The 25,575-nt window shown below is 42.4% G+C and overlaps 1 protein-coding gene across 1 annotated transcript in view; it reads right to left on the bottom strand.

The window, feature by feature from the left end:
• Positions 1 to 25,575, bottom strand: part of LOC137504740 (probable cation-transporting ATPase 13A4) — a 169,098-nt gene that overhangs the window by 106,419 nt on the left and 37,104 nt on the right. Inside the window, exons 3-13 of the mRNA XM_068233323.1 lie at positions 18,935 to 19,108; positions 17,850 to 17,993; positions 16,444 to 16,514; positions 12,919 to 12,999; positions 10,633 to 10,702; positions 8,262 to 8,396; positions 8,083 to 8,155; positions 5,714 to 5,845; positions 5,366 to 5,536; positions 3,535 to 3,692; positions 2,419 to 2,611 (exon numbers count right to left, since the gene is read on the bottom strand). Of these exons, the coding sequence (XP_068089424.1) occupies positions 2,419 to 2,611; positions 3,535 to 3,692; positions 5,366 to 5,536; positions 5,714 to 5,845; positions 8,083 to 8,155; positions 8,262 to 8,396; positions 10,633 to 10,702; positions 12,919 to 12,999; positions 16,444 to 16,514; positions 17,850 to 17,993; positions 18,935 to 19,108 (1,402 nt within the window). The remainder of the gene's footprint in view (positions 1 to 2,418; positions 2,612 to 3,534; positions 3,693 to 5,365; positions 5,537 to 5,713; positions 5,846 to 8,082; positions 8,156 to 8,261; positions 8,397 to 10,632; positions 10,703 to 12,918; positions 13,000 to 16,443; positions 16,515 to 17,849; positions 17,994 to 18,934; positions 19,109 to 25,575) is intronic.

The following is a 25,575-nucleotide window of genomic DNA, read 5'->3' as shown; positions in this document are numbered from 1 at the left end:
CATATCAGAGTAAACGATCCGTTTCTAACATTGGCCGCAGCGCAGCGGGCACTTCGCGAATTGGCCGGCCAGAACCCGAAGTGGCCGGCCAGAACTAGAAGTGGCCAAACTTCGGGGTTCTGGCCGTAACATATACATTAAATACTGTAGATGATTTGTATATGTACTCTCTGAACAGAGGAGATGCATTATGGAACTAAACATAAAGAATACCACTAGAAATTGGGACTTTAAAGACTTACGAGGCGAAATAGTCCAAAAAAGTTAATTACCTGCATGAAATATCAATGCACGGAGGGCGGCTGCGCAGCTCTAGGGCCTTCCCCCCGATCCACGCAACAGGAGATGGCCTATAGCGTGGATCGAGGGGGGGAAGCCCTAGAGATGCGCAGCCGCACTCGCACATATGCGGACTGCGCAGCCGCGGCCAGCTCCGCTGGCCATCTTAGTGAAGGAAGGAGAGCCCAACCCGGGCTGTGGGGTCTGGACCAGCCCAGGGGGAACATTGAGCTGCGGGGACCCGGCAGAACGGCACAGAGGGCGCGGACGCGCCTCCGTGCATTGATATTTCGTGCATGTATAACTTTTTGGGACTATTTCGCCTCGTAAGTCCTTTAAAGAGGAGTACAGTACATTATAATGGTTCACAGCTGTGTAAAAGAGAAAGACACTTTATAGATCTTCAATGACCCATTTATGCTGCGCGGACGTGAGCGTCACGTCCGCAGCGGCAGCTGCTACAGCCACAGGGACGTGCTAGCCACGTCCCTGCAGTTTGAGGGGGTTTGCCAGCGATCATATGGTCAGATGCTGCAATCATGATGTTGTTGGTAGCAGGGGGATTGGCTGCAGGGATTTCCACGCCGATCGTGAGATTTATGAATGGGAACAAAGTTCCCATTCATTAATCTCCCCGCAGGCCATCCGTGATCGCAGGCTTCCATTAAGCCTGCGCCACTTCCCTAGTTACAATGTAGCAACACATTATTTTCTATGTATCGTACTTGTATGCTAATATGATTTGCTCGACGGGGACATCTTGTGACCAAATAGTAAAATTACACCTACTGACTTCAGGGAATAAAAAAAAATTCATAAGTATGTCAAGAGGGCATATTATTAAAAATGTATGGGCTAAAAACTAGCGATGAATGTAAAACTGAAAAAATGTACCTTTATTTCCAAATAAAATATTGTCACCTTACATTATACTAGGGATATAATTTTAACTTACAAAAACCGGAAAAATGGGCAAATAAAATGTGTGGATTTTTAATTATGGTAGCATGTGGTATTTTAAACCTGTAATGGCCGAAAACTGAGAAATAATTATTTTTTCCATTTTTTTCTTAATTATTCCCGTTAAAATGCATTTAGGATAAAATAATTCTTAAAGTGGTCTGAAAGTCAGCATTTCTACTGTGCTCTAAAAGATTCCTCACAGTTTGAAAGCTACTATCCTAGGATTTTTCATTTTTTAGCAGAACATCACTGAAATGGTTAAACAAAAGCATTTTGTCCTCCTATTCAGCTTCTATCCGCATCCAAACTGTAGATAACTGTGTCTTCGTTTACATTCCAATCTTGTTACAATGTGTGCAAACACAGTCTAACAAGTGAAAGTGAGCTTTCTGTGCTTCAGTCCACACACACACAAACAGTTCAGAAAAGCTCATTAGAAGATGTTCATATATAGTAAAATGCAGTTTGAAGAAAATGCAATGCCAGTTTTCAGGGTATGATAAACTACACTTTGGAGAACTTGTAATTTGCAAACAGACAATATTACCAATGCACAAAAGCAAATATGATAACTGTATGAGTAATACAGAGTAGAAAAACACATTTTTATTGAATGTTATGTAGGAGTTTCAGACCACTTTAACATAATGTACCACCCAAAGAAAGCCTAATTGGTGGCAGGAAAAAACAAGGGTATAGATCATTTCTTTGTGATAAGTAGTGATAAAGTTATTGGGGAATGAACGGAGGAGCGCTGAAATGGAAAAATTCCTCTCATCATTAAGGTGAAAAATACCCGCGGGCTGAAATGGTTAAGGCCGCTTTTACACTTATCCACTTTTTTTGCTTTGTGCCTTCTGCACGCAGGGAAACTCAATAGCAACAAAAGTGTATGGGGTCCAATATACTTACTTACATATACTTATATATGGTTAGATGAACCTTACTATTTTAAAATGTTGATGGGTACATTGTGACATTCAATATGGATTTGCCTTTTTGCTGAAATTTAATTTATTTTTCTTGATACCATTAGAGTGCTTACCATGAGTGTTTTGGGGACTATTATTTATACATGTTTGTTGAGGGCATGCATCTTATTTTTTATAATATACAAACATATTATTCTCATTTCAGATTATTTCTTCAAAAAGGAAACCCAAAAAATAGACCTACTTGCCTTATCAAAGCAGAAAAGATTGATCTGGCCGCACATGTTGATTCTGTCTGGGCTGATACAGTGGACTTGCTTCTTACTCAGTCTGCTTTTAGCATAAAGAATCCCAACCATCATAGCTGCTGGAATTACGGGTGATACAGCACCAACTACAAGAACCAGCGACTCAATAAATATTCTCCATGGAGGTACCTGTGAGCATACAAATGATGCAATCATGGTAAAACACAGAATCTGGTTATTTACTATTTTAGATAAAGTACCACAATAACAGTAAAAATGCCATATTATGCCTTAACTAGTAGACCTAAGCCCGTTAATATAACAGGCTCTAGGTCTCCTTCCCGCCCCTCTGACCACTGCCACCGCCGCAGGTCAGCATGCACACGTCCGTCCGCGCACACATCTGCACGGCCCCCTGGCCCCGTCCTCCTCCGGTCCCAACAGCTGTCTGTGCTGCACATGCACAGTAGCGCAAACGCATGGACACAGGGACAGGGGGCGCTGATTATTATATAGGATATATATATACATTATCTTAATTTGCTTGTAGTAATGTCATCAAGATCATCAGTTGGTTATTTATCGCATTCTAGTATTTGCACATTATTTAGAAAAGTGACAAATATATCATCGTGTATGGAAAAAATAAAATGTTGATATATCTTGCAGAGATTTCATCATATAAGTTTTGGAACAATATAAGGGCTTGATTCACTAAGACAAATAGCATGCCTTATCACAGCTGTGTCAGCTCATGAATATCAACAGCCTCGGCTGAGCAGCTAATTTGTAAACACAGGATGTTAACCCTATGTCTGCTAAATCTGCAGATTTATTGCAGGAGTTCTGTGGACTGCAAACCATATTTTTTTTTTTTCTGTAAAGGTTATTATACTGTTGTTTCACTTTTAGAGCAGGGAGGAAGTTCTGAGTTCAGGTCTGCTTTAAATTGTTGTAAGTGTATGTATTTTATATATGTGTGTGTGTGTGGGGGAGGGGGGTGTAAGGGGGCAGGGAATCGACCCCATCTACACTCAGGATGACCCCAAATCCCATTGTTCAGTTTTATTTTAAAACAAATGTATGTAGTGTGGAATAAGGCATTACATTACCTTTCTCTGCACGAATATTGTAACTGTGTAGATGATACCAACGATGGCCAGACTTGTCAGAAATAAGAAGAACCATTTCACATCTCTATATAGTTTGAAATTTAAGGGTTTTGGATATAATATGGATCTCACCATGTCACCTTTGGTTGTACTGGATCCTATGGGAATAAAAATATTCTATGTGAGGTTTGACGTGTAACATGATGAGATCAGCAAAGGTAGTAGGAAAGCAAAAGAGACTGATTAACAGCCTGTTGAATTCAGTTTCCTGAAAAGTAAATAGAAGTCAACATATTATCTGTCTAGGAATAGTTAACTCTGTCATTGCTGCTTGTCTGGCTCTGAAGATGAGCAATCAAGGGTTAATTTTGGCAAAGCGTTTGGCTATTATAATCATCCAAAATGCTGATGCTGAATACCCTGCTACACAGTAATTGCATTTTCCTTCTGTGGTGAAGATGGCAAGATTATGCATTAGGAAAAAAATAACATTATAAGGGTAAAAGCATCAGGAAGTAATCAACAATAAAGGAGAAGGTCAAGGTTAGATGTCACAAGAGGGTTGGTCATAAGTTAGAGATTAGGGGTAGATATTAGGAAGAGATTCATGTTGGTGTTGGTGGTGAAGGGGGGAGGTTAACAAAATAGGGATTTAAAGTTAAGGTTTTCATTACAAAGCATTCATTGTTAGCTAAATGACAGTGTAAGATATGACAACGCTGCCACTGAAAACATAGCCAAGATTTCAACCATGGAGTTGGAAACCTTTGCTGAACAGACACATTTACTTGCTGGCTGTTTTATCTTCCATTATATCATCAGTGACAAAAAGTAAGAAGACAATCTTTGACAGCATATGAATGTGGGATCTTCCCTTTTAAGTAGTGATCCAGATAAGTTTTAAAACTTTTATGGTGCAAAGCCGCAATAACCACAATAACCTTCAATGAATTATAGCAAGGAAATCATAAGTAATATCCTACAATCGAACCCTATATGTTGAGTATACATAGGAATTTGGTGCTTAATTAAATGAATATACCTGTATAGAGGAATCTTATATGGGGAATGAATGGCTGAAAGTCAGATATAGGCTGAGTTATGAGTGCACAAATGGTGATGTGTAGTACATTATAGCAGCTATTGGCATAAGTATCACCTTAGCAGTGATAGTGTCAGCTATGGGGCCCGTAGTCATGAAGGGTCCATTGAGTAGCAAAATAGCACAAGTGGCAGTTTACCATCTCCAGGTGTCCTTATCTCCATTACTACAGCACTCTCTCTTGTCAAATGACCCACCATTGGGTTATGTGACAAGAGAGGGTGAGTTAATCATAGAGACGTGGATGCCTGGAGAAAATTTGTCGGTAGAGTCTGAAGAGGTGACTTTCTTCCATCCTACATGCTACCTATACTCTACTATACTCTACTGGCTACCAGCTTAGCCAATAGGGGGTTACCTGGAGCTATCCAATAATGGGGGAGTATAATGGCTACTGATACTGAAGAGCTATTTAATACTGTCTGGCTATAACTGATGTGTGTAAGGGGAAGGGTAGGGGGGGGGGACAAAGGGGTATTATTATTTTTCTTGGGGGGGTGGGACCAACATTTTGCTATAGGGTGCCATGATTTATAGCTATGCCCCTAACAGCAGCTTAGCTGGTGTATTATAGCCAACATTCCTATAAGCCATTAAGCTGAGCTGACTGTGTTTCTAGCAGTGATACACAAACTTGACTAAGTTTCTAACACCTTTCCAGGACTATCAAAACCCACAAAAGGGTTTGCTGGAGTTCCACTTTAATTAACCAATGCATAAATAGTTCACCTGTTCTTAACACCACAGCTTTAGCTAGGCCCTGTGAAGTAGATTCAGTCCTTATTACTTCAGTTCCGCAGAACAGCACATGTCGTTTATAATCCTCCCCGCTGTACTGTTTCCATGGCATTGTGTTATCTGTGTGTGGTAGTTGGGTTTTGGTGACAAGAATAGATTCTCCTATTAGAAATAAAATAAAATAAAAATTACATTTATCACTGATGATATGAAGATTTCACAAGTCAAAAGAACAAAGTAGACCAGCAAAATTGAATAAACAAATATACATATTTTACACTGAGTAGAAAAAAAAAAAACACCTAAATCAGTATCATATTCCATGTAGGTGCATCTCACCTGTCAACATTCCTTCATTCACAACACATGTCCCATTGATTAGAACTGCGTCACATGACATGAAAAAGTTCTTGCCAGTTAAAACAATGACATCCCCTGGAACTAAATGGCGAGATTCAACTTGACTGCACTCTAAACGGAAATATACACAATACAGGCGTTAATTTCCTGCTACAGGAGTAGTGTGTGAAAAACAAATCACAGTATATAAAGCAAAAATTAAAATACAGTAAAATAAGTTGCACATTTTTGAGACCTCATTGTAGACTGTAGGACATGGTATTTGTAAAACTCAGCTCCTGGTACACATGTTTTCTGGGGAATGTGTGGGCAGTCAGTGGTAGAGCTATCATTAGCTGATATCATAATATATCGGAAAATAATACACACTGACAAAATCAGCTGTCCAAGGAAACTATGTGAGAAAAGAAGTAAAGCCTTGTATGCAATGATATTGTTCTCTGCCAAGGCGGCCAGTCAGGACAATCTCATCCAAGAATCGAATGTTTGTAGCGTTCCTCAAGGTTTCTTAATGATTCAGCACACTGGACCTTTAAAGAAAACCTGAACTGAAAATTAAAAGTTAAAATAAACATACACAAGTCATACTTACCTCCCGTGTAGTCTACTCCTCAATCTCTTTCTCCTCTCCTGCGTCCTGTTAGTCCAATGTGATCAATGGAATTCTCTGTCCTCCATTTTGAAAATGGCCATTACCCCATAACAGCTTTCTGGTGAGAACACTGTTAAACTGTAACATCGTCCACTTGAGCCATAGGGAAACATGGACATTATCTGGCACATCAGTTGTCCTTTCAGCTATAACTGACCTCAACTGATATTTAACTGACAGCAACTGATATATTTCAACTCTGAAAAAATGTTGTCACAACTGGAAAGAATCGTTATCAGAAGAAATCGGTGAGTTTCTGAGAGGAACTGATGGCAAGGCAACTATTTAATGTTCATTTGAAGTTACCTCATGTGTTTATTTTAAATAATATTTACTCAGTTCAGGTTCCCTTTAAGTGGCAATCGGTGGCCAAGTCCATTGGTCCTCTCCTTACCCATCCCTGGAAGCAACACTGTTGTCCCCAGCACTATCCTTCCTTCTCCATAGAAACAGAACACATTGCTCAGCTGTTGCCTATAGTCTATTGTGTACAGTACAGCATTATGGCCCCACAGTGTCACTAAAGTTTAATCCTTTACAAATTGAGGGGAAAATTAGGCATGTTTATGCTCTACACAGCTTAAGCATAAAACAATAGTTTAAAAGGAAATATAAAGTTGATCATTACCACTACGGCACCAATAAAGTTCTAATGCAGGGACTGGATCATGGACATGTGGGACCATTCAGCCTATAAGCACTGATGCAGTCACAATGTATGCATCCCGTATAGCTATGCCACTGGTTACAGGTCACATAATCACATTTTTCAAAACAGACTTTTTAGAGGTGGGTGTTTCCTTATTTATAACAATGTAATCTTGCACACTGAATGGCTGCAGTGAAGAGAAGTGAGTACCTGGCACTGGAGTAGGAATGTTCGCTGCTTAGGTGCTTTGCATATTGGGAATGGGATGTCTGAGGAAAGAGGGAGGGGTCATTGATTAGAATTAGGGTAAGGAGGTGTTATACTTTATACTAGCCACACATGCAATGGGAGTGTGGTGGGGTGTTGTACTGGACACTTGCCATGGGGAGTACATTGCTATACTAGCAACACTTTTCTATTGGAAAGGAAGGTGGTGGCTGGCCACACTAACTCTGTTGGATGGGGAGGGGTGCTATAAAGGCTATACTGCAATTAGGGGGAATGAGGGTTGTTGGACTGGACACACTTGTTATGGAGGAGGGGTGAGTGGGAGGTTGCCCACACATGTTGGGGGTGTTTACGCCGGCCACACTTGTTTTTAGTGGTGGGTGGAGGGGAATAGTTATACTTCCCACAGTTCTTTTTTTTGTTATGGGGGAAGGGGAGCAATGCAGCCACAGTTGCTGTGTTGGGGGGCAGTTGTGTTTGCCACACTTGTTGTGGTGATTAGTTTTAGATGAATGAAGGACATTAATGTAGTTACCAAAGAAAGGAGGGTGGAACTTTAGGAGGAGAGCTCAATTAAATGAATGCTGGAGGTAGGGGAGGGGGCTGGGTTTGTGGTTATGCTACTGGTTTATATAGCTATACAGTATACAGTATAGTATATCATGTTGCAGACAGTTATAATAGCCTGTATATTAAAATGTTGCATCAATTTTCAGGTTTCTGCATTCCAGAAATGCAAAATCTCTCCTGACACAAGGATGCCAAAATTCTGCCACATACAATAAAACAAGGTTATTACTAAGGAAACAAATATCATACCTGCATTTCTTTGATAGACAGTCACTTTCATGTTGTTATGAGCCTTGACCAGTTTGTGGAGTTTTGACGATTGCTGTATTGTTATAAAAATAATTACTAGTAATACTACTAAAGAGAATAATGATAACAATAATCATTGGACATTTTAAGCATTGTAAGGTGTAGCATACATATCTTACCTTTCTCAATTCTACTAGTGATAAAGTCATACTACAAGTACATAGAATTAAAATGGCTATAGCATAGCCCAAATATCCTTCCACCAGCATAAGGGTAATGGCAAAGATTTGATATACATAGATGAAATTCAACACCTGTGGTATGAAAAGAGCAGAATGGATTAGCAGTTAGTGTTAATAGAAATAAAATCAATTCCATAAAAAAGTGCTCTCTTTTCATGGTTTATTGTTGTGGGGGGTTCATCAGTTTACTGCAGAGCTAAGATGCGGCTATGGCTGATAAACTCCCTGCTCTAGAAGTTGGTTAGCTTAGTGCGGCAGGTGAGCGGCATGTGCAGACAATCATCAGAGGGCTCTTCAATTATGGTGTAAAGGATATTGGCATGAGGTCATAAATTAAAGGTAAGTATTTATTGTTAATTGGCCTCTTTGATTAAAGGGAACCAGAGGCCCCAGAAAAAAGCTATTATACATACCTGGGGCTTCCTCCAGCCCCATACGCACGGATCGCTCCCACGCCGCCATCCTCCGCTTCCTGTTTCCGGGTGTACCGGGTCCCGTAGTTTCGGCCAGTCGGCGGCAGGACGCACCCAATTGTTCGCATCACAGGTGCTCCCGGGATACACTTACGCGTGCAGCTGCATACTGAGCAGCCGCACACGTAAGGGTATGGAGGGAGCCCCTGCTCATGCGGACAATTGGCCGCGTCCGCCGGAAGTGACGGGACCCGGTACCGCCGATACAGGAAGCGGTGGACGGCGGCGTGGAAGCGATCCGTGCGTATGGGGCTGGAAGAAGCCCCAGGTATGTATAAAAGCTTTTCCTGTTTTTAAAGAGAGTTCCTCTCGGGTTCCCTTTAAGGTGTAGATGATATTGGCATGAGGTAATACATTAAAGGTAAGTATTTATTGCTAATTGAGAAAAATAAAAAAAACATTTTTAACATTATGTCAATGTCTTTTTTTTTAGTGGTGACTTTGCCTTTTTTTTTTTTTTTTTTTACTTTTAACGGGGAATTGGTAAAGCTTACTAATGTACACCTTTGCCCATTTACCTTCAGGCCTCCTTAATGTTAAATGGTGCTTCCAGATTCCAACACAAGTGCCCCCCTCCCCGAGGCCTATTACCACATGTATGGTGGTAGGTAGCCCCTTGTCTATAATCCACAGAGTGCCCCTCAATCTTTAGGACTATAGGGGTTGGTTTTGCTGAGGGAAGGGGGGGGGGGGGGAGAGACAAGCAAAATTCTGTGGGAATAACAGACTGCATGGAGCACGGGGTTAAAAGTGCTTGGAAGGGGGAGCCCATGCTCTCTGGCTCGCATAAACATGTATAAACTGAAGCTTCACTGGGTTTGAAAAAACAAAGCACTTAATTTTAAATAATTAAGTCATAAACTCCAAGATTTGTTCAATTGTTTTTACATGTTCACACTACTGACCCTGACATGTTTAGGAAGTTTGATATGTTTGGGGTCTTTGCAAGTATTTGAATTGGACACTGCTCTGATTTTAAAATGTGTTTTTCTGCCTGGACTGATTTTCTCAAAAAACCATAAGGTCTTAAAAAAAATAAGTACTTGTTTCCACTATTGCCCCTAACATATATAACAAATTATATGTTGATAACCCGATTGGGAGCTTTGCGATGAACTCAAAAAGTCAGCACCATTGACTTCAATTTGAAAAGCTGAAAAACAGTTTTTGACTGTGAAATGCTCAACTCTAATAATTCAATATTTCTATGGGTCTTCATTTCAGGCTATGATTTTCTTTTTTTAAAATCCTGTTTTCGAAGAGAAGTGTTGCTACTTCTTCTCTTCTGTCTCTGACATGAGTGGTAGGATGTAGGGATGAGTGAAGTCATCACTGGCATGCTCACAGGATTTTCATCCAACTTCTGACCCTTCCACGAAATTTGGGGGAATCACTATTGTGTACTTGCATTGAAGTCAATGACACCAGGCCGTCGGCTTGTGTAGTTAATTGCAAAGTACTCATAAGTGTTATCATGACCACATTTACTAAGTATATAAGTATATTAGGGGGAAGAGGGGGAGCAAGTGAAAAAAATCCCTGAGCTATACCAGCGTGCATGGTCCATGATATGGGGGGAGGGGGGCTTTAGAAAAGTAAAGGTAAAGGTTGCTCATCTCTACCTCCAGTAACCAGCAATGTTTTCCATTATTTCTTCCAATATATAGAAAAAAAAGTGAAAGTCCTGAGATTCTCGTAAAAAAAGATATACACTATTGAAATTACACTAATGACATGTCTTCTGTAAATGCCCTCACCCCACCACCTGAAATTCTAATCTATGCTGTATTTACATTATGTGCTTTATAAATATATATTAATTATAGGAACAGTACCTTATGAATGAACAGTTTCCATAATGGTGCAACTTTAGCTTCAATTGTGTTATTTCCACATACTAATCTCCTGCAATAGATTAAGTAACATAATTGACTATGACAATGAAATCTGAAAATAGTATGTCAGACAACAATAACCAACTAATTGCAGGTTCAACATCTTGGGATTCAAGTTCTTCTGTGTGAAAACTGATAAGCTGCCATTACAGCTTTATCGGTGGAGCACGGAATATTGAGATGGACTGAACCCTTAAAGTGTAACGGTCCGGCATAAAATCAAAAATCAATTCTCCATTTTTATCTGGTAAACAAGTAATAAGGATGCTAACCAGGCAATTCAAAAGTCAAAGTAAAAATCACTAACTTTTCTTCTCCATAAAACATCATTCCTCAGTTTCCCTGGATCTTATTTGGTACATCTGCTGCACAAAGGAAGTTGCAGGGCATGCTGGGTGTTCTTTTTTTCTTCTTTACTTTCCCCTCAGACATAACTAATGCAGCCTGATTGGCAAGCCTCTTTATCTCCCATTTCCCCCTCCCACATCTCTGTTCCTCTCTCATTGGCCAATATTTCTCATGCTGAGACAATGCACTTTCTACTGCAGAGCTGGTGGGAGTGTCTGAAGACTGGGAGGAGGGCTCTTCCATGTATGCGCAACCAGGTTATCCAGTTCCCCTCTTGCAGGCCGGGTATCCACATCCCTAAAAACTGCACTTGAGCTCCCAGGGGCGTAGATAATTGCCCCCTCCTATTTACAAGCAGCGTGCCCCCATGGCGTCACGCGATAGTGCACAGATTTTTGAATGTGAATATATGTTCCCATAATCAATCTAAGTATCTAATGTATAAATGATTACTGTTGCAACAAGCAACAGTGACCATTCCACTGTAAAAAAAAAAAGAAAGAAAGAAAGAAACTGTCATTTCCTGACAATAAATAATAATAAACATTTCCTGCTGGCTGGAACACAGTGATTCAGTGTTCCAACCAGACAGGAGACTGTGTGGGGACATCTAGTGGTCAAAAAGTAATACAATAAAGTTCATTATAAATAGAATTCCTTTCCTATAACAAGCACATGAATCCCTTCTGCCTCCTCCCTGCCCTCTTATAACAGATTTGTAAAAGAAAATAAATAAATAAATAAAGTGATGGAATTTAAAAGACAATACATAAATTGTTACTTTAGGGACGTAGCTTTTTAAATATGTATGCCATAAGGATAATTATTTATAGAGTACAATGAGGGGAAAAAAAACACAAAATGGAAGAAATATACCTTTATTTCCAAATAAAATATTCAAGGGCATAACTAGTGCTGCTGTGAAGCAGCATCTGGAAGCAGGAAAAATTACACATGCTCCTGCACACGGTTTTTGTGAGTGAATGTGGAGGTTTCTTTGCTAATTGACTGCACTTGCAGATGGGGAGAGGAAGGAGAAGGGGCCCTGTCAAAAGCTCTGCCCTCCCCCACCCCCGCGATGGCAGGAGTCGCAGGGGTGTGTCGCATGCCCATGAAAATATTGTCGCCATACATTGTACTAGTTTTGCCAAAGAGAAAAAAGTGTTGTGACCGGCACTCAAAGTAGAGACTGGAGACAGCACTGGATTCTGGTCACTGTTTGCACCATGCTCACAACCATGTAACACAGTAATACTTGAAGGGAGAATAAAAGCAGATCTGGCACCGGCTGCAGTAAACCAATTTCCTTGAATCCAGTGGGTACAGCATACAAACAAGCAGTGAAAGGGTCGGCCTAACAGCCGTTTCGCAGGTCTCCCTGCTTCTTCAGAGGCACATGGGGAGACCTGCGAAAACGGCTGTTAGGCCGACCCTTTCACTGCTTGTTTGTATGCTGTACCCACTGGATTAAAGGAAATTGGTTTACATGCAGCCGGTGCCAGATCTGCTTTCATTCTCCCTTCAAATAATACATTGTACTAGGGTTGTAATAACCTTGACAAAAAATGTGTGGGTTTTATCTACAGTAGCACATTTTAGTTTAAAACTATAAGCTCATGTACCTACGATCCCAATTGTTGTATGACCTGCAGATACAGCATACCGTATATGGTTTCATCAAGTTAAATCAATTTTTCAACAAAATGAGTGGAAAATGAGATAAAATATATGAACTTTTCACTAAACTATGAGTTACAATGTAAAAAGTTATTATTAGATTTTATTGAAGACACTCAGTATAATATAAACCCTTTAGACAGTGTAATGTAATGCCATTTTTAATCATTTAGCTTCTCTTTAATGGTGTAACAAGCTTACCTTATAGCTTGTTCCTCTTCCCTCAGGCCTGGCCCATAAAATGAGTGCATTTCAAAGCAAGAGAGCTCATCTTCCAGAGTTCTGAAATCACAGAAAGAATATGATTACAGGCAACATCTCCACAGTTAGAGGGATACTGAATCTACTACCATATTTATCTCCTTTTGCCTGTTTGTCCTTATAATCCTAAAGGCCCATACACACGTCGGATTTCCGCGAACGACGGGTCGTTTGAACGTCCCGTCGTTCGCCCGCTAAATCGGGCGTGTGTACAGGCTGTCGTTCGCTTCATAAGGGCGAGTTTGAGCGATCCGCCCGGCGGATCGCTCAAACTCGCCCTTATCAAGCGAACGACAGCCTGTACACACGCCCGATTTAGCGGGCGAACGACGGAACGACGGGACGTTCAAACAACCCGTCGTTCGCGGAAATCCGACGTGTGTATGGGCCTTAAGCCTCTGAGACGTCACTGACCTAGGATGAATACAGTATACTTATCAGGTGCTCCGACTAAAGTCTGACTACACTGGCTGCTTGTTTGTTTCAGGTGTGTAACTTTAATGCTCTAACATATTGCTCTACCTACAGTACCAATTTATTAGCAGTACTAAATAAACCACATGCACACAAACAATTTACTGTTGGTTTGATCAACATCACATTAGTGACTCAAATAAAGCATGATATTGATTGAATCCTGTATATGTTACGGCCAGAACCCAAGGTCTGACTAGTTTGGGTTCTGGCCGGCCAAAATGCAAAGAAAATGCCAAAATGCGCCGCTGGAGAGATACGTAGAGAGAGCACTTCACTTGCGCAGACTGGCCGCGACTGGCTGAAGTAATGAGACCCGATACCGTAGCTCCAGGCAGCGGAGGATGGCAGCGTGGGAGCGATATGTGCCCATGGGGCTGGAGGAAGCAGCAGATATGTATAAAAAGGTAAGTATCTTTGGGCTCTGGTACACTTTAAACGCGAACTTTGCTTTGTGCATTAACAAGAGGTGGGAACTTCTTCAGATCTCCCTGGTCACACACTTTCGCACAACCATCCATCCAGCTACCAGTTTGTCTGAGAGCGTATCCTCCTGAAAGGTGTTTAAAAGGGGTTTAAAGATCAGGTCTCTATGCAGTTCTGACATGGACTTAGTGATGCGTCCTGGGCTAAGGAAAGTTTCAAACTGTCACTTCTGCTTTTGATTTCACCTCTGTGACTAGTGACCGGACAAGGAAGCTAACTTGCAGGTACAGCAGTATATCACTAGGTGAGAGATTCTAGGTAGCTTTAAAGTGAACCTCCAGACTAAAAATCGACTCAGCAGCACTGAAAAGGCCTGGTGTTTCTTTAACAGTTTCGCAGCATCAGAACTTTGTTTCTCTAATACAAGCCTCATTTTTAGCTGTACAGAAGAAAACTGCCTGGGCATTTTTCCCCTGATGCTGTGCAAAGCATGATGGGATTTCTGATGATGTTGTTCTCGTTCTGCTGTTTTAGTGCAATTTTTTTTTTTTTACATTTTGAATTTGACATTTGAAGCCTAACGCATGCAGCTGGAAGGGGTTATCAGGACACAGGACAGTTGGAACTGAGTCTTATGCTCCTTGTCACCTCCTTTCAACCAAAAAGATGGCTGCCCCATGACAAAGATGGCAGGCCCCATGAATCACAAACATTTGCCTGTTCTTTTAAAACAGGGTGGGTAAGAGATTATATTACCTATCTATTCTAATTAACATAACTAATGTAACTTAAAGGGACACTGAAGTCAAACAAAAAAAATGAGTTTTACTCACCTTGGGCTTCCAATAGCCCCCTGCAGCTGTCCGGTACCTTCGCCGTCTCCCTCCGATCCTCCTGGCCCAGCCGGCAGCCACTTCCTGTTTCGGTGACAGGAGCTGACAGGCTGGGGATGCGAGTGATTCTTTGCGTTCCCAGACACATTAGCACCCTCTATGCTGCTATATGGTATATGATATATGCTATAGCAGCATAGATGGCGCTATTGTGGCCAGGAACGTGAAGAATCACTCGCATCCCCAGCCTGTCAGCTCCTGTCACCGAAACAGGAAGTGGCTGCCGGCGGGGCCAGGAGGATCGGAGGGAGACGGCGAGGGCACCGGACAGCTGCAGGGGGCTATTGGAAGCCCCAGGTGAGTAAAACTCATTTTTTTTTGTTTGACTTAAGTGTCCCTTTAATGACAATATGTTTGTTTAGGCTGGAGTTCCCCTTTAAGTTCAGTAAAAAGATGTCAGGTACCCTTTCTGATAACTAGGAGATGCCCCATCTTTTTCAAACCCTTCAAGTCCCAATTAGAGATGAGGGTTTCCCCAGATCTGCATATATTTCGATACAAGAAAAGAGAGACAAAACAGCTTCCTTACCTACTGCCATTCAGCTATGGTATCTCTGAACATTGCATTGATTTTCAGTCGCAGTGGTAGTTGCTTAATTTTACCATGTAGCAGACCCACATTTATTCCATATTAAAATAAGCTGTAAATGCCTTTTCTCCCATCTTGCTGTCACTTACAGTAGGTAGTAGAATTCTATCAGAACCAACAGGTTTGGGGATAGTCCATTTCTAGTTCATTCATGGGGGATTCTCAATCTCAACATGGCCTTTATTCTTTATAAAGACACTCCTTTAAAAGGATTAATATAAAGATGTTGGCCAGCCTCCCTGCTTACTGCACACTTTTTTAACAGTTGGACAGAGCAACTGCCATTGACTAAGTGCTTTTGAAAACAAAGAAAACCCTAAGAACCCCCATGAGGAGATGAGCTAGTCCAAAACCTGTCGTTCTGTCAGATTTCTACTAATTACTGAAAGTGACAGCAACATAGGAGAAATGTAATTTATGGCCCATTTTACTCTGGAAGAAATGTATGTATGTGTTTATGTATTTGTTCGCATATATTTAACATTTTACAATTTTCGCGATAGTGATCCTTTAATATACATATTTCTAGTCATTCAATGCAATCCTGAGCAGGAATGATTGGGCAGCTCTTACATTGAGTATAATAATTTACTGCTAAAGTATAAATCACAAAGGGGGTAACTGTGCTTTAGGGCCACGGAGGGGAAGGGGGGATAAGTGATGACATTCTTACACTGAGATTCCTGAAAGTGAGGCATATTGTGAAGTATGATTTCCCATCAGGTTTGAGGAAGGGTGAGGTAAAGGAAACTTCCCCATTTGACTTAGGGCTTGTGCCGTGTGTCAGCACGGCTTTGCGTTGCACATGACTCCCCCGGGGGCGGCGCTTGTGATCCCATTCAACATATAGTGCAACCATGCGCTGTGATTCAGTGGTGAATCATAGCGCATTCATGGAAACATGTCTATGCACTTTCTGATGTCCCTGTGATCGCGTTTCCATAACCGCGGCTAAAAGTGTGCATATGGAAACGAGCCCTTATCACGTCTTATGCTGACTCCCTGCTGATTCCCTGACACAAATGTTAAATCCTGTATAAAATACTTCTATAAATAAGACTCACTGGTAATTCACGCACTTACCCAATATTTTGAAAGCGTTTCTGGGCATAGTTCCAGACGAATCGAACTTTCTGAACTCTAATGAATTTAACCTTAAAAAGCATAAATAAGTATATGGTTAAACAAATCATTCTTTCTGCAAGAAAACTGTAATAATATACCAAAATAGTAAACTGGAATTAACCAGTTCACCCCCAAGGGTTTTTATCCTAACGGACCAGAGCAATTTTCAGTTGTCAGCGCTCCTCCCTTTTATTCCCTAATAACTTTATTACTACTTATCACAAGAAAATGATCTATACCTCGTTTTTTTCGCCACCAATTAGGCTTTCTGTGGATAGTACATTTTGCTAAGAATTTTTTTATTCTAAATGCATTTTAATGAGAAAAACAGAAAAAAAAAGAAAAAAAATCATTATTTCTCAGTGTTCAGCCTTTATAGTTTTAAAATTAAACATTCTCCTGTGGATAAAACAAACACGTTTTATTTGCCCAGTGGTCCCGATAATTAAACCGTTTAGATTATGTCCCTACCACAATGTATGGCGACAGTATATTATTTTGAAATATAAGTGGTTATTTTTCTGTTTGTTCTGGCCATAATTACAAGCCCCTATGTAATAAATTAAAATTAATTTTCCCCCATAAAATATAGAATAAAAAAAGCTGAGTCCCTAAGGCAACTATTTATTTATTTTTTTTAAGCTGATTTTTTTTTTTACAAGTGTTTTTTTTGGGGGGGAGGGTTGGAAGTGTAATTTTATTAATGATGTGTATATACTTGAAAATGTATGTATTTTGTAAGTGTAATATACTTTTTGGCCACAAGATGGCGCTGGTGAACACTCATAGGACGTGTTCACTTTTTTTTTTTTTTTTTTACACACTTTATTAAACTGTTACATTTCCTGTTTATGTGAATGGACGTAGCCGCTGTTCGCGGTCACGTCCATTCACTCCAGGCACTGCGATTGGGTAGAGGACTGTTCAGTCCTCTTCCCCAATCACCCAGCACGGGATCCCGACAGTAATGGCGGCGGTAGCGGCGGACACACGGCGGTAGCAGCGGCGGGAATGCGCGACGTATTAAAACGTCATGTTGCTGTTAATAGAGGTAAGCATGACGTTTTAATACGTTAGGATGGCGGTAAATGGTTAAACATATTTGGCCTGATCCAATTCACTTTTTCTCCTAAGTTTTCTCCCTGATGAAATTATCAAATCTTATCAATAAAATTCCTTTGAAGCCCCCAGTAAGAAAGAAAATACTCAGCAGCATAATTTTATCAGGACCTTATGCCCTACTTGCTGGTCATTTTTTTGTAATTTGTACGGTAATTGAAAAATTATCTCCTAGGAGAAAACTAAAAAGCGTGAATTGGATTGGGCCCATTTTAGGAAAAACAAAGGTTATGGCTGTTACTTACTTTAAGATCTGGCCTTCGGATAGCTTTATTTAGCACAGAGTTTTCATCAGAGATCACAGGACATTTCGAGCCCCCTGGTAAATCTTTACATTTATCCAGAGTTATTCTGCACACTTTCTTCCTTGTGTATTTCTTTCTTTCATCCTAGGGAGAAATGACAGCCGTAACCATTGTGGCAATCATGCCAACACATCTCTTACTGAGTAGTGAATAGCATCCTCTTGGAAGTTTAACTGGAGGATACATTAATTTACAATGGCCAACTCTTCGGATGTATTGCAGGAGGTTCGATGTGTAGCACTGGCTTGTTATGAGCAAAACCAATGGCATTCAGTTTGCATTTCGTTCAGCAATAATTTTGCAGCTAAAAATTCATTGCAAAAGGTGAGCTGCTAAGTAGTTCTTATGCCCCTCAACAGAAGAGACTACATTGTCTTGAAAGTGGTCTACCATAACATAATGTCACCCAAGCTACTATACTGTACAATCCTCAAGGGCTATATCAATGCCAGTGTTTAGGATGGACAGATAACTGGAGAAATGTGTTCTGCTTGATGAATCACATCTTCCCTGGCTCAGTCCCATCAATTTATTTGAGCTGTGCTAAAAATGTGTGAGGGCCTCGGTCCTTGAGGTTTGGAGTTCAACATACTTGCCGTAAAGTGATGGGTGAACATATAACTTTACTTTTTTCCTTTTATGTAGTAAGATTTCTTAAATCTATCCTTGAATTTTAGCAGGTGAGTGCTCGTTTGATGATTTAGTTAAAAGAACCAAAGTTTAAACAGGTGCTATTTGAAAAATATATATAATTTTATACAGATAACAGCATTATTACTTACAGGAAAAGAAAGGAAGGTCCGCACCAATGTCTCCAAAATCGATGAATCGGTATGTTTATTGAGGACATATCCAGACACACAGAAAACACTTGACTAACATGTTTCGGACACTAGGTCCTTAATCATAGTAGCGGACCTTCCTTTCTTTTCCTGATTGTCTGGGCCTGGCTGCCTGTGTTCCTGCACTGTCTGCCACGGTACAGTGGAGCAGTATCCTTTGCCTGTTTCTTCATTATTACTTACAGTTGTTCTAAGTAAAACTATATTGGCTTTCTCCAATGAGGATGGCATACAATTTGCCCACACGCTCCATTCTGGCTTCCAGTAAAAAATCAGCAGGAGAACTCCTCCAGATAGGAAGTAACCAATCACGCATAGAAAAAACAAAGGAATACTTAATCTGTAGCCGAAAACTTCCTATGAAGAAAACACACATAACACACAGGTTTAGACACATAGCAATGTTCATGAGGCAATTATTAAAAAAATATATAAGAACACCAGTTAGTGGGCATTATATTTAATAAGACACATACCGGTATGTGGACACTGCATAATCTACATATTATTCTGACTAAAGCAGGCAAAGCAGATAACTGGTAAATAATCTATAGCACAATGAGCTGCATCAATTTAATTTTCAATCCATTTCTGACAAAAATCAAACAAAATTACAATAGTACCTGATGGAAACTTGTGGCTGATCAGAAACAGTCTGGGAGCAGTGGAAGATCAACAGTCCATAGCGTTGCACTGTATCAAACAGTGCAACACTACAGTTTGATAGATTTTAAATACATGGTTTGCAGATGGGAGCATTAGTTTTCGATCTAGAGCTAACAGTAGCTTTTGCCATGTTAAACCAATATCAGAATCAGGATCAGTTTATTCGCCAACTGGTTGTTTTTACAGTTGAAACAAAATTGACTATGGTAAGCAATGTAATGACCTCTAAACTATGTTCTAAGGTGTGAATGGAAGTTTCAGTGAAAACGGTTTGCAGATGGGAGCATTAGTTTTCAGCAGATTTTGTGGTGAATGCCACATTAAAACAATAAAAACTGCCAAGCCTGTGCTGCCTGTGGTTCTTTACCTGCAATTTAAATTTGTTCTCTTCGAAAATAACAATGTGGAAAATGTATTTAGTGTTGGATAACACTTTAAAAAAAGAGGAACATGATGGCATGTAAGTTTCACCCCTACACCTTTTGTAAATAATGATCACATTCTCAACTCTTAACAAAGTCTCCCCTGCTTGCATCACCATTGGGGAGATTCCTTCTTGCATGCGGTCTCCAGAAACTCTTGGGGTGTATATACATATTTTATGTGACAGGGACTGAGGCGCTAGGCTCCCCTACGGCTTATTGGAGATTCTACTTTCTTTATATCCCTGAAGAAGTGGGAACCTAGTTCGGAGAAATGCGCTGCAATCTATTCGAGTTTAACCACTTCCCAACTGAGGGGTTTTACCCCTTGACCACCGGAGCAATTTTCACCTTTCAGCGCTCCTTCCAGGGGCGTTTCTAGGGTCCTTGGAGATCGGGGGCACCTGTGGGCACCAGGCGGGGAGTTATATGCGCGCCGCGGCAAAAAATAGGTGTGGCCATGCGGTGAGTGGGCGTGACCATGGGTGGGGCCAAATGTGCATGAACTTAGCAGCGGTGTAAGCTACAGATAACGGGCCTGCCCATCGAAATATTGGATGGAGCCCCCTGTCCTTTATTTGGATAATTTACAATCAGTATAGGCATAGATCAAAGATGTATACGCACATACAATTTTGATTGGTCAATTACTGACCCCCAATTTTACCACCCCCGTGCAGTAAGTGGGCCAACAGACAATAAATTTTATGAACAGAGCTAAAATTGGCTAATCAAAATTGTATGTGTGTACCAGGCTTTACAGCTAATACTGTACATACTGAAAGTAGCAGGGATCAGCATACAATATAGCTGGTTTACAATCAGTAAAGGCACAGAGTAACACCTTACACTGTACACACTGGAGGTAAATCAGCACACAGTGCAGCAACTAGAGAACAGCGTATACTGTACATACTGTAGGCAACAGAATTCAGCACACTGCAGCTAGCGTGCCAAAAATATGAGGATCACGTTGTGCGGCGTGCTTATCGTGCCGCACCGAAAAATGGGTGGGCCATGGACCAGAATATAGGTGTGGTAACGGCCGGGTGGAAACAAATTTACATGAACCTAGCAATGGTGGGACATTAGATTATGACAGTGGTGGCGAACCTTTTGGAGGCCGAGTGCCCAAACTGCAACCCAAAAGTCACTTATCTATCGCAAAGTGGCAACCGCAATTTAAACTAAATACTGTACAAACGTTTTAACTCATACATGAACATTATGGAAAATCCAAGTTGAAAATAAACTGTGAAGATAAACAATTTCATCCATCCTACTCCTGAAAAATGTATTCAATTTTTTAGAACCTCCCAGTTTTATTTTCTGTTTTAAAAAGCTAAAAAAGTAGGTTTAATGCTATTGTCTCATATGATAAGGATTCAGCTTTTCCCATAGTCTCGCAGTTAGCAATCATGTGACCCCCAACAAGACAAATTCAGCAATCATGAGGCCCCCAACAAATCATGAGGCCCCCAACAAGACAAATTCAGCAATCTTGAGGCCCCCAACAAATCATAAGGCTCCCAACAAGACAAATTCAGCAGTCATGAGGCACATAAATAGACAGCATTTCACATAATAGGCAGAATCCCCCCTTAATATGGTAGCCCCCACGTTAGGTAGTGAGTGACAGGCGCCTCCAGTTAGGTAGTGAGTGACAGGGACCCCGATAGTGAGTGACAGGGAGCCCCTTTAGGGAGTGAGTGAGTGCCAGGGGGAGCCCCTTTAGGGAGTGAGTGAGTGCCAGGGAGCCCCTTTAGGGAGTGAGTGAGTGCCAGGGAGCCCCTTTAGGGAGTGAGTGAGTGCCAGGGAGCCACTTTAGGGAGTGAGTGAGTGCCAGGGAGCCCCTTTAGGGAGTGAGTGAGTGCCAGGGGGAGCCCCTTTAGGGAGTGAGTGAGTGCCAGGGGGAGCCCCTTTAGGGAGTGAGTGAGTGCCAGGGGGAGCCCCTTTAGGGAGTGAGTGAGTGACAGGGAGCCCCTTTAGGGAGTGAGTGAGTGACAGGGAGCCCCTTTAGGGAGTGAGTGAGTGAGTGACATGGAGGCCCTTTAGGGAGTGAGTGAGTGACATGGAGGCCCTTTAGGGAGTGAGTGAGTGCCAGGGAGCCCCTTTAGGGAGTGAGTGAGTGCCAGGGAGCCCCTTTAGGGAGTGAGTGAGTGACAGGGAGCCCCTTTAGGGAGTGAGTGAGTGACAGGGAGCCCCTTTAGGGAGTGAGTGAGTGACATGGAGGCCCTTTAGGGAGTGAGTGAGTGCCAGGGACCCCCTTTAGGGAATGAGTGAGTGCCAGGGAGCCCCTTTAGGGAGTGAGTGAGTGCCAGGGAGCCCCTTTAGGGAGTAAGTGAGTGCCAGGGAGCCCCTTTAGGGAGTGAGTGAGTGCCAGGGAGCCCCTTTAGGGAGTGAGTGAGTGCCAGGGAGGCCCCCCGCCGCCGCCGCTGCTCCCCCCCACCCCCCTTACCTTGTAGCAGACCTCAGGATCAGCGGCGACCCGACCAGTAAGAGCGGGCGCTGGACGCACCCGCTCGATATGCGGAAGTGATGTCACTTCCGCATATCAGTGCGGGCGCTGGGTCCTAGCGCCCGCACGATTGGTCGCCGGCTCGCCGCCTGATCCTGAGGTCTGAGTGACGCGGCGGCGGCGGCTGGAGGGAGCCCCTGCCAGAGGGGGCCGGGCGGAGATCCGTGGCACCCCAGGATAGATTGGGGGCACGTGCCCCCCCAAAACAGGGCTAGCGACGCCCCTGGCTCCTTCCATTCATTCGTCTATAACTTTATCATTACTTATCACTATGAAATGAACTATATCTTATTTTTTTCGCCACCAATTAGGCTTTCTTTAGGTGGGACATTATACCAAGAATTATTTTATTCTAAATGTGTTTTAATGGGAAAATAGGTAAAAATGTGGGAAAAAAATTATTATTTTTCATAGGGATGGGACGACGAATCCAGCGAATCCACGAATCCCTTGAATATTAGGAAACATTCGAGATTCGTGGAATCAAATCCCGACGCCATTTTCTGATCGCCGAATCCGCCGAATCCCGACGCTGCATCGCCGCGCATCCGCCGCTTTACCTGTTCGCAATTGTCCTCCTCCTTCCCCCCGCAGCCACTTCCACTCGCCAGCCGCATAAATAAGGGGAAGCAGCCTCTCACCTCCAGCATGGAGCCCGGAGCGGCAGACCTCCTGCTGACTTCCTTATTCCCCCTATGACTGGCTCTTACTATGCGTCATCAGTAAGAGCCGGTCCGGTGGCCACTAGAGGGAACTAGGAAGTGAAGGGAGAAGTCTGCCGCTCTGGGCTCCACGCTGATGCTGGAGGTGAGAGGCTGCTTCTACTTATTTATGCAGGGGGACGAGCGGAGGAGGCTGCGGGGGGAGGGAGGAGGATATGTGCCACTGCTACCCAGCTATATTATACTGCAGCCCCTCATAGCCTGCTACCTATACTAAAGCAACCCAATAGCCTGCTTCCTATACTAAAGCAACCCCATAGCCTGCTACCTATACTAAAGCACCCCCATAGCCTGCTACCTATACTGAAGCCCCCCATACTGAAGCCCCCCATAGCCTGCTAACTATACTGAAGCCCCCCATACTGAAGCCCCCCATAGACTGCTAACTATACTGAAGCCCCCATGGCCTGCTCACTGTACTGAAGCCCCCATAGCCTGTTACCTATACTGAAGCCCCCCATAGCCTGCTAACTATACTGAAGCCCTCCATAGCCTGCTAACTATACTGAAGCCCCCATAGCCTGCTCACTGTACTGAAGCCCCTCATAGCCTGTTACCTATACTGAAGCCCCCCATAGCCTGCTAACTATACTGAAGCCCCCCATACTGAAGCCCCCCATAGCCTGCTAACTATACTGAAGCCCCCATAGCCTGCTCACTGTACTGAAGTCCCCCATAGCCTGTTACCTATACTGAAGCCCCCCATAGCCTGCTAACTATACTGAAGCCCCCATACTGAAGCCCCCCATAGCCTGCTAACTATACTGAAGCCCCCATACTGAAGCCCCCCATAGCCTGCTAACTATACTGAAGCCCCCCTAGCCTGCTCACTGTACTGAAGCCCCCCATAGCCTGTTACCTATACTGAAGCCCCCCATAGCCTGCTACCTATACTGAAGGCCCCTATACCCTGCTGCCTATACTGAAGCCCCCCATAGCCTGCTACCTATACTGAAGCACCCCCATAGCCTGCTACCTGTACTGAAGCCCCTATACCCTGCTGCCTATACTGAAGTCCCCTTACCCAGCTACCTATACTAAAGCCCCCTTACCCAGCTACCTATGCTGCAGCCACTCATAGCCTGCTAACTATACTGAAGCACCCCCATAGCCCGCTACCTATACTGAAGACCCCCCCCCCATAGCCTGCTAACTATACTAAAGCCCCCTATACCCTGCTACCTATACTGAAGGCCCCTATACCCTGCTGCCTATACTGAAGCCCCCCATAGCCTGCTACCTATACTGAAGACCCCTATACCCTGCTACCTATACTGAAGGCCCCTATACCCTGCTACCTATACTGAAGCCCCCTATACTCTGCTACCTATACTGAAGGCCCCTATACCTTGCTGCCTATACTGAAGGCCCCTATACCCTGCTACCTATACTGAAGGCCCCTATACCCTGCTGCCTATACTGAAGGCCCCTATACCCTGCTGCCTATACTGAAGGCCCCTATACCCTGCTGCCTGTACTGAAGGCCACTATACCCTGCTGCCTATAATGAAGGCCACTATACCCTGCTGCCTATATTGAAGGCTACTATGCCCTGCAACCTATAGTGAAGGCCCCTATACTTTGCAACCTATAGTGAAGGCCCCTATACCTTGGTAGCTATACTGAAGACACCTTTACCTAGCTACCTATACTGCGGGCACCTATGCCTGGGTACCTATACTGCGGGCAACTATACCATGGATCGCACAATTCTTTTGGATTTGTTAGATTCGGGATTCGAAAGGTTCAAGATATTCGAGAACCTTTTTAGATTCGGATCCGGATTCGGATTCGAAGAAATTGTGGATTCGTCCCATCCCTAATTTTTCAGTTTTCGGCCTTTATAGTTTTTAAATAATGCATGCTGCTGTAATTAAAACCCATGAAATGTATTTGCCCATTTGTCCCGATTATAAAACCATTTAAATTATGTCCCTATCACAATGCTTGGTGCCAATATTTTAATTGGAAATAAAGGTGCATTTTTTTCAGTTTTGCGTCCACCCCTAATTACAAGCCCATAGTTTATAAAGTAACAGTGTTATACCCTCTTGACATAAATATTTAAAAAGTTCAGTCCCTAAGTGAACTATTTATACATTTTTTTTTAATTGTAATTTTTTTTTTTTTAATTACAAAAAATAAAAATAAAAATTGGGGAGTGTGGGAGGTAAGGAGTAAATTTTTTGTGTAAAACTAATTTATTTGTATGTAAAAAATGCTTTAGGGTGTAGTTTTACTATTTGACCACAAGATGGCAACAGTAACTTTTTGTTTAATGCGACCTGCAAGCGTCCTTCCGGACGCTTGCAGGAAGTACTAGGAGGCTGAGAAAGTTTTTTTTTTTTTTTCACAAAGATCACGCTGCTTATCAGAGAAGCAGCGGATCATTGCGGGGCTTAGATCAACGAATGGGAATGGATTTTCCCGTTCATTGATCTCCGGGCGAGGGGCCGGCGGCGTGTTTACCAGCGGGAGTGCGCGCTAGAGCGAGCG

The sequence above is a fragment of the Hyperolius riggenbachi genome, chromosome 4 (assembly GCF_040937935.1).
Source record: "Hyperolius riggenbachi isolate aHypRig1 chromosome 4, aHypRig1.pri, whole genome shotgun sequence".
Taxonomy (NCBI): Eukaryota; Metazoa; Chordata; class Amphibia; order Anura; family Hyperoliidae; genus Hyperolius; species Hyperolius riggenbachi.
The sequence above is the reverse complement of the archived record's forward strand: the minus strand, read 5'-3'. Positions and strand labels throughout refer to the sequence as shown.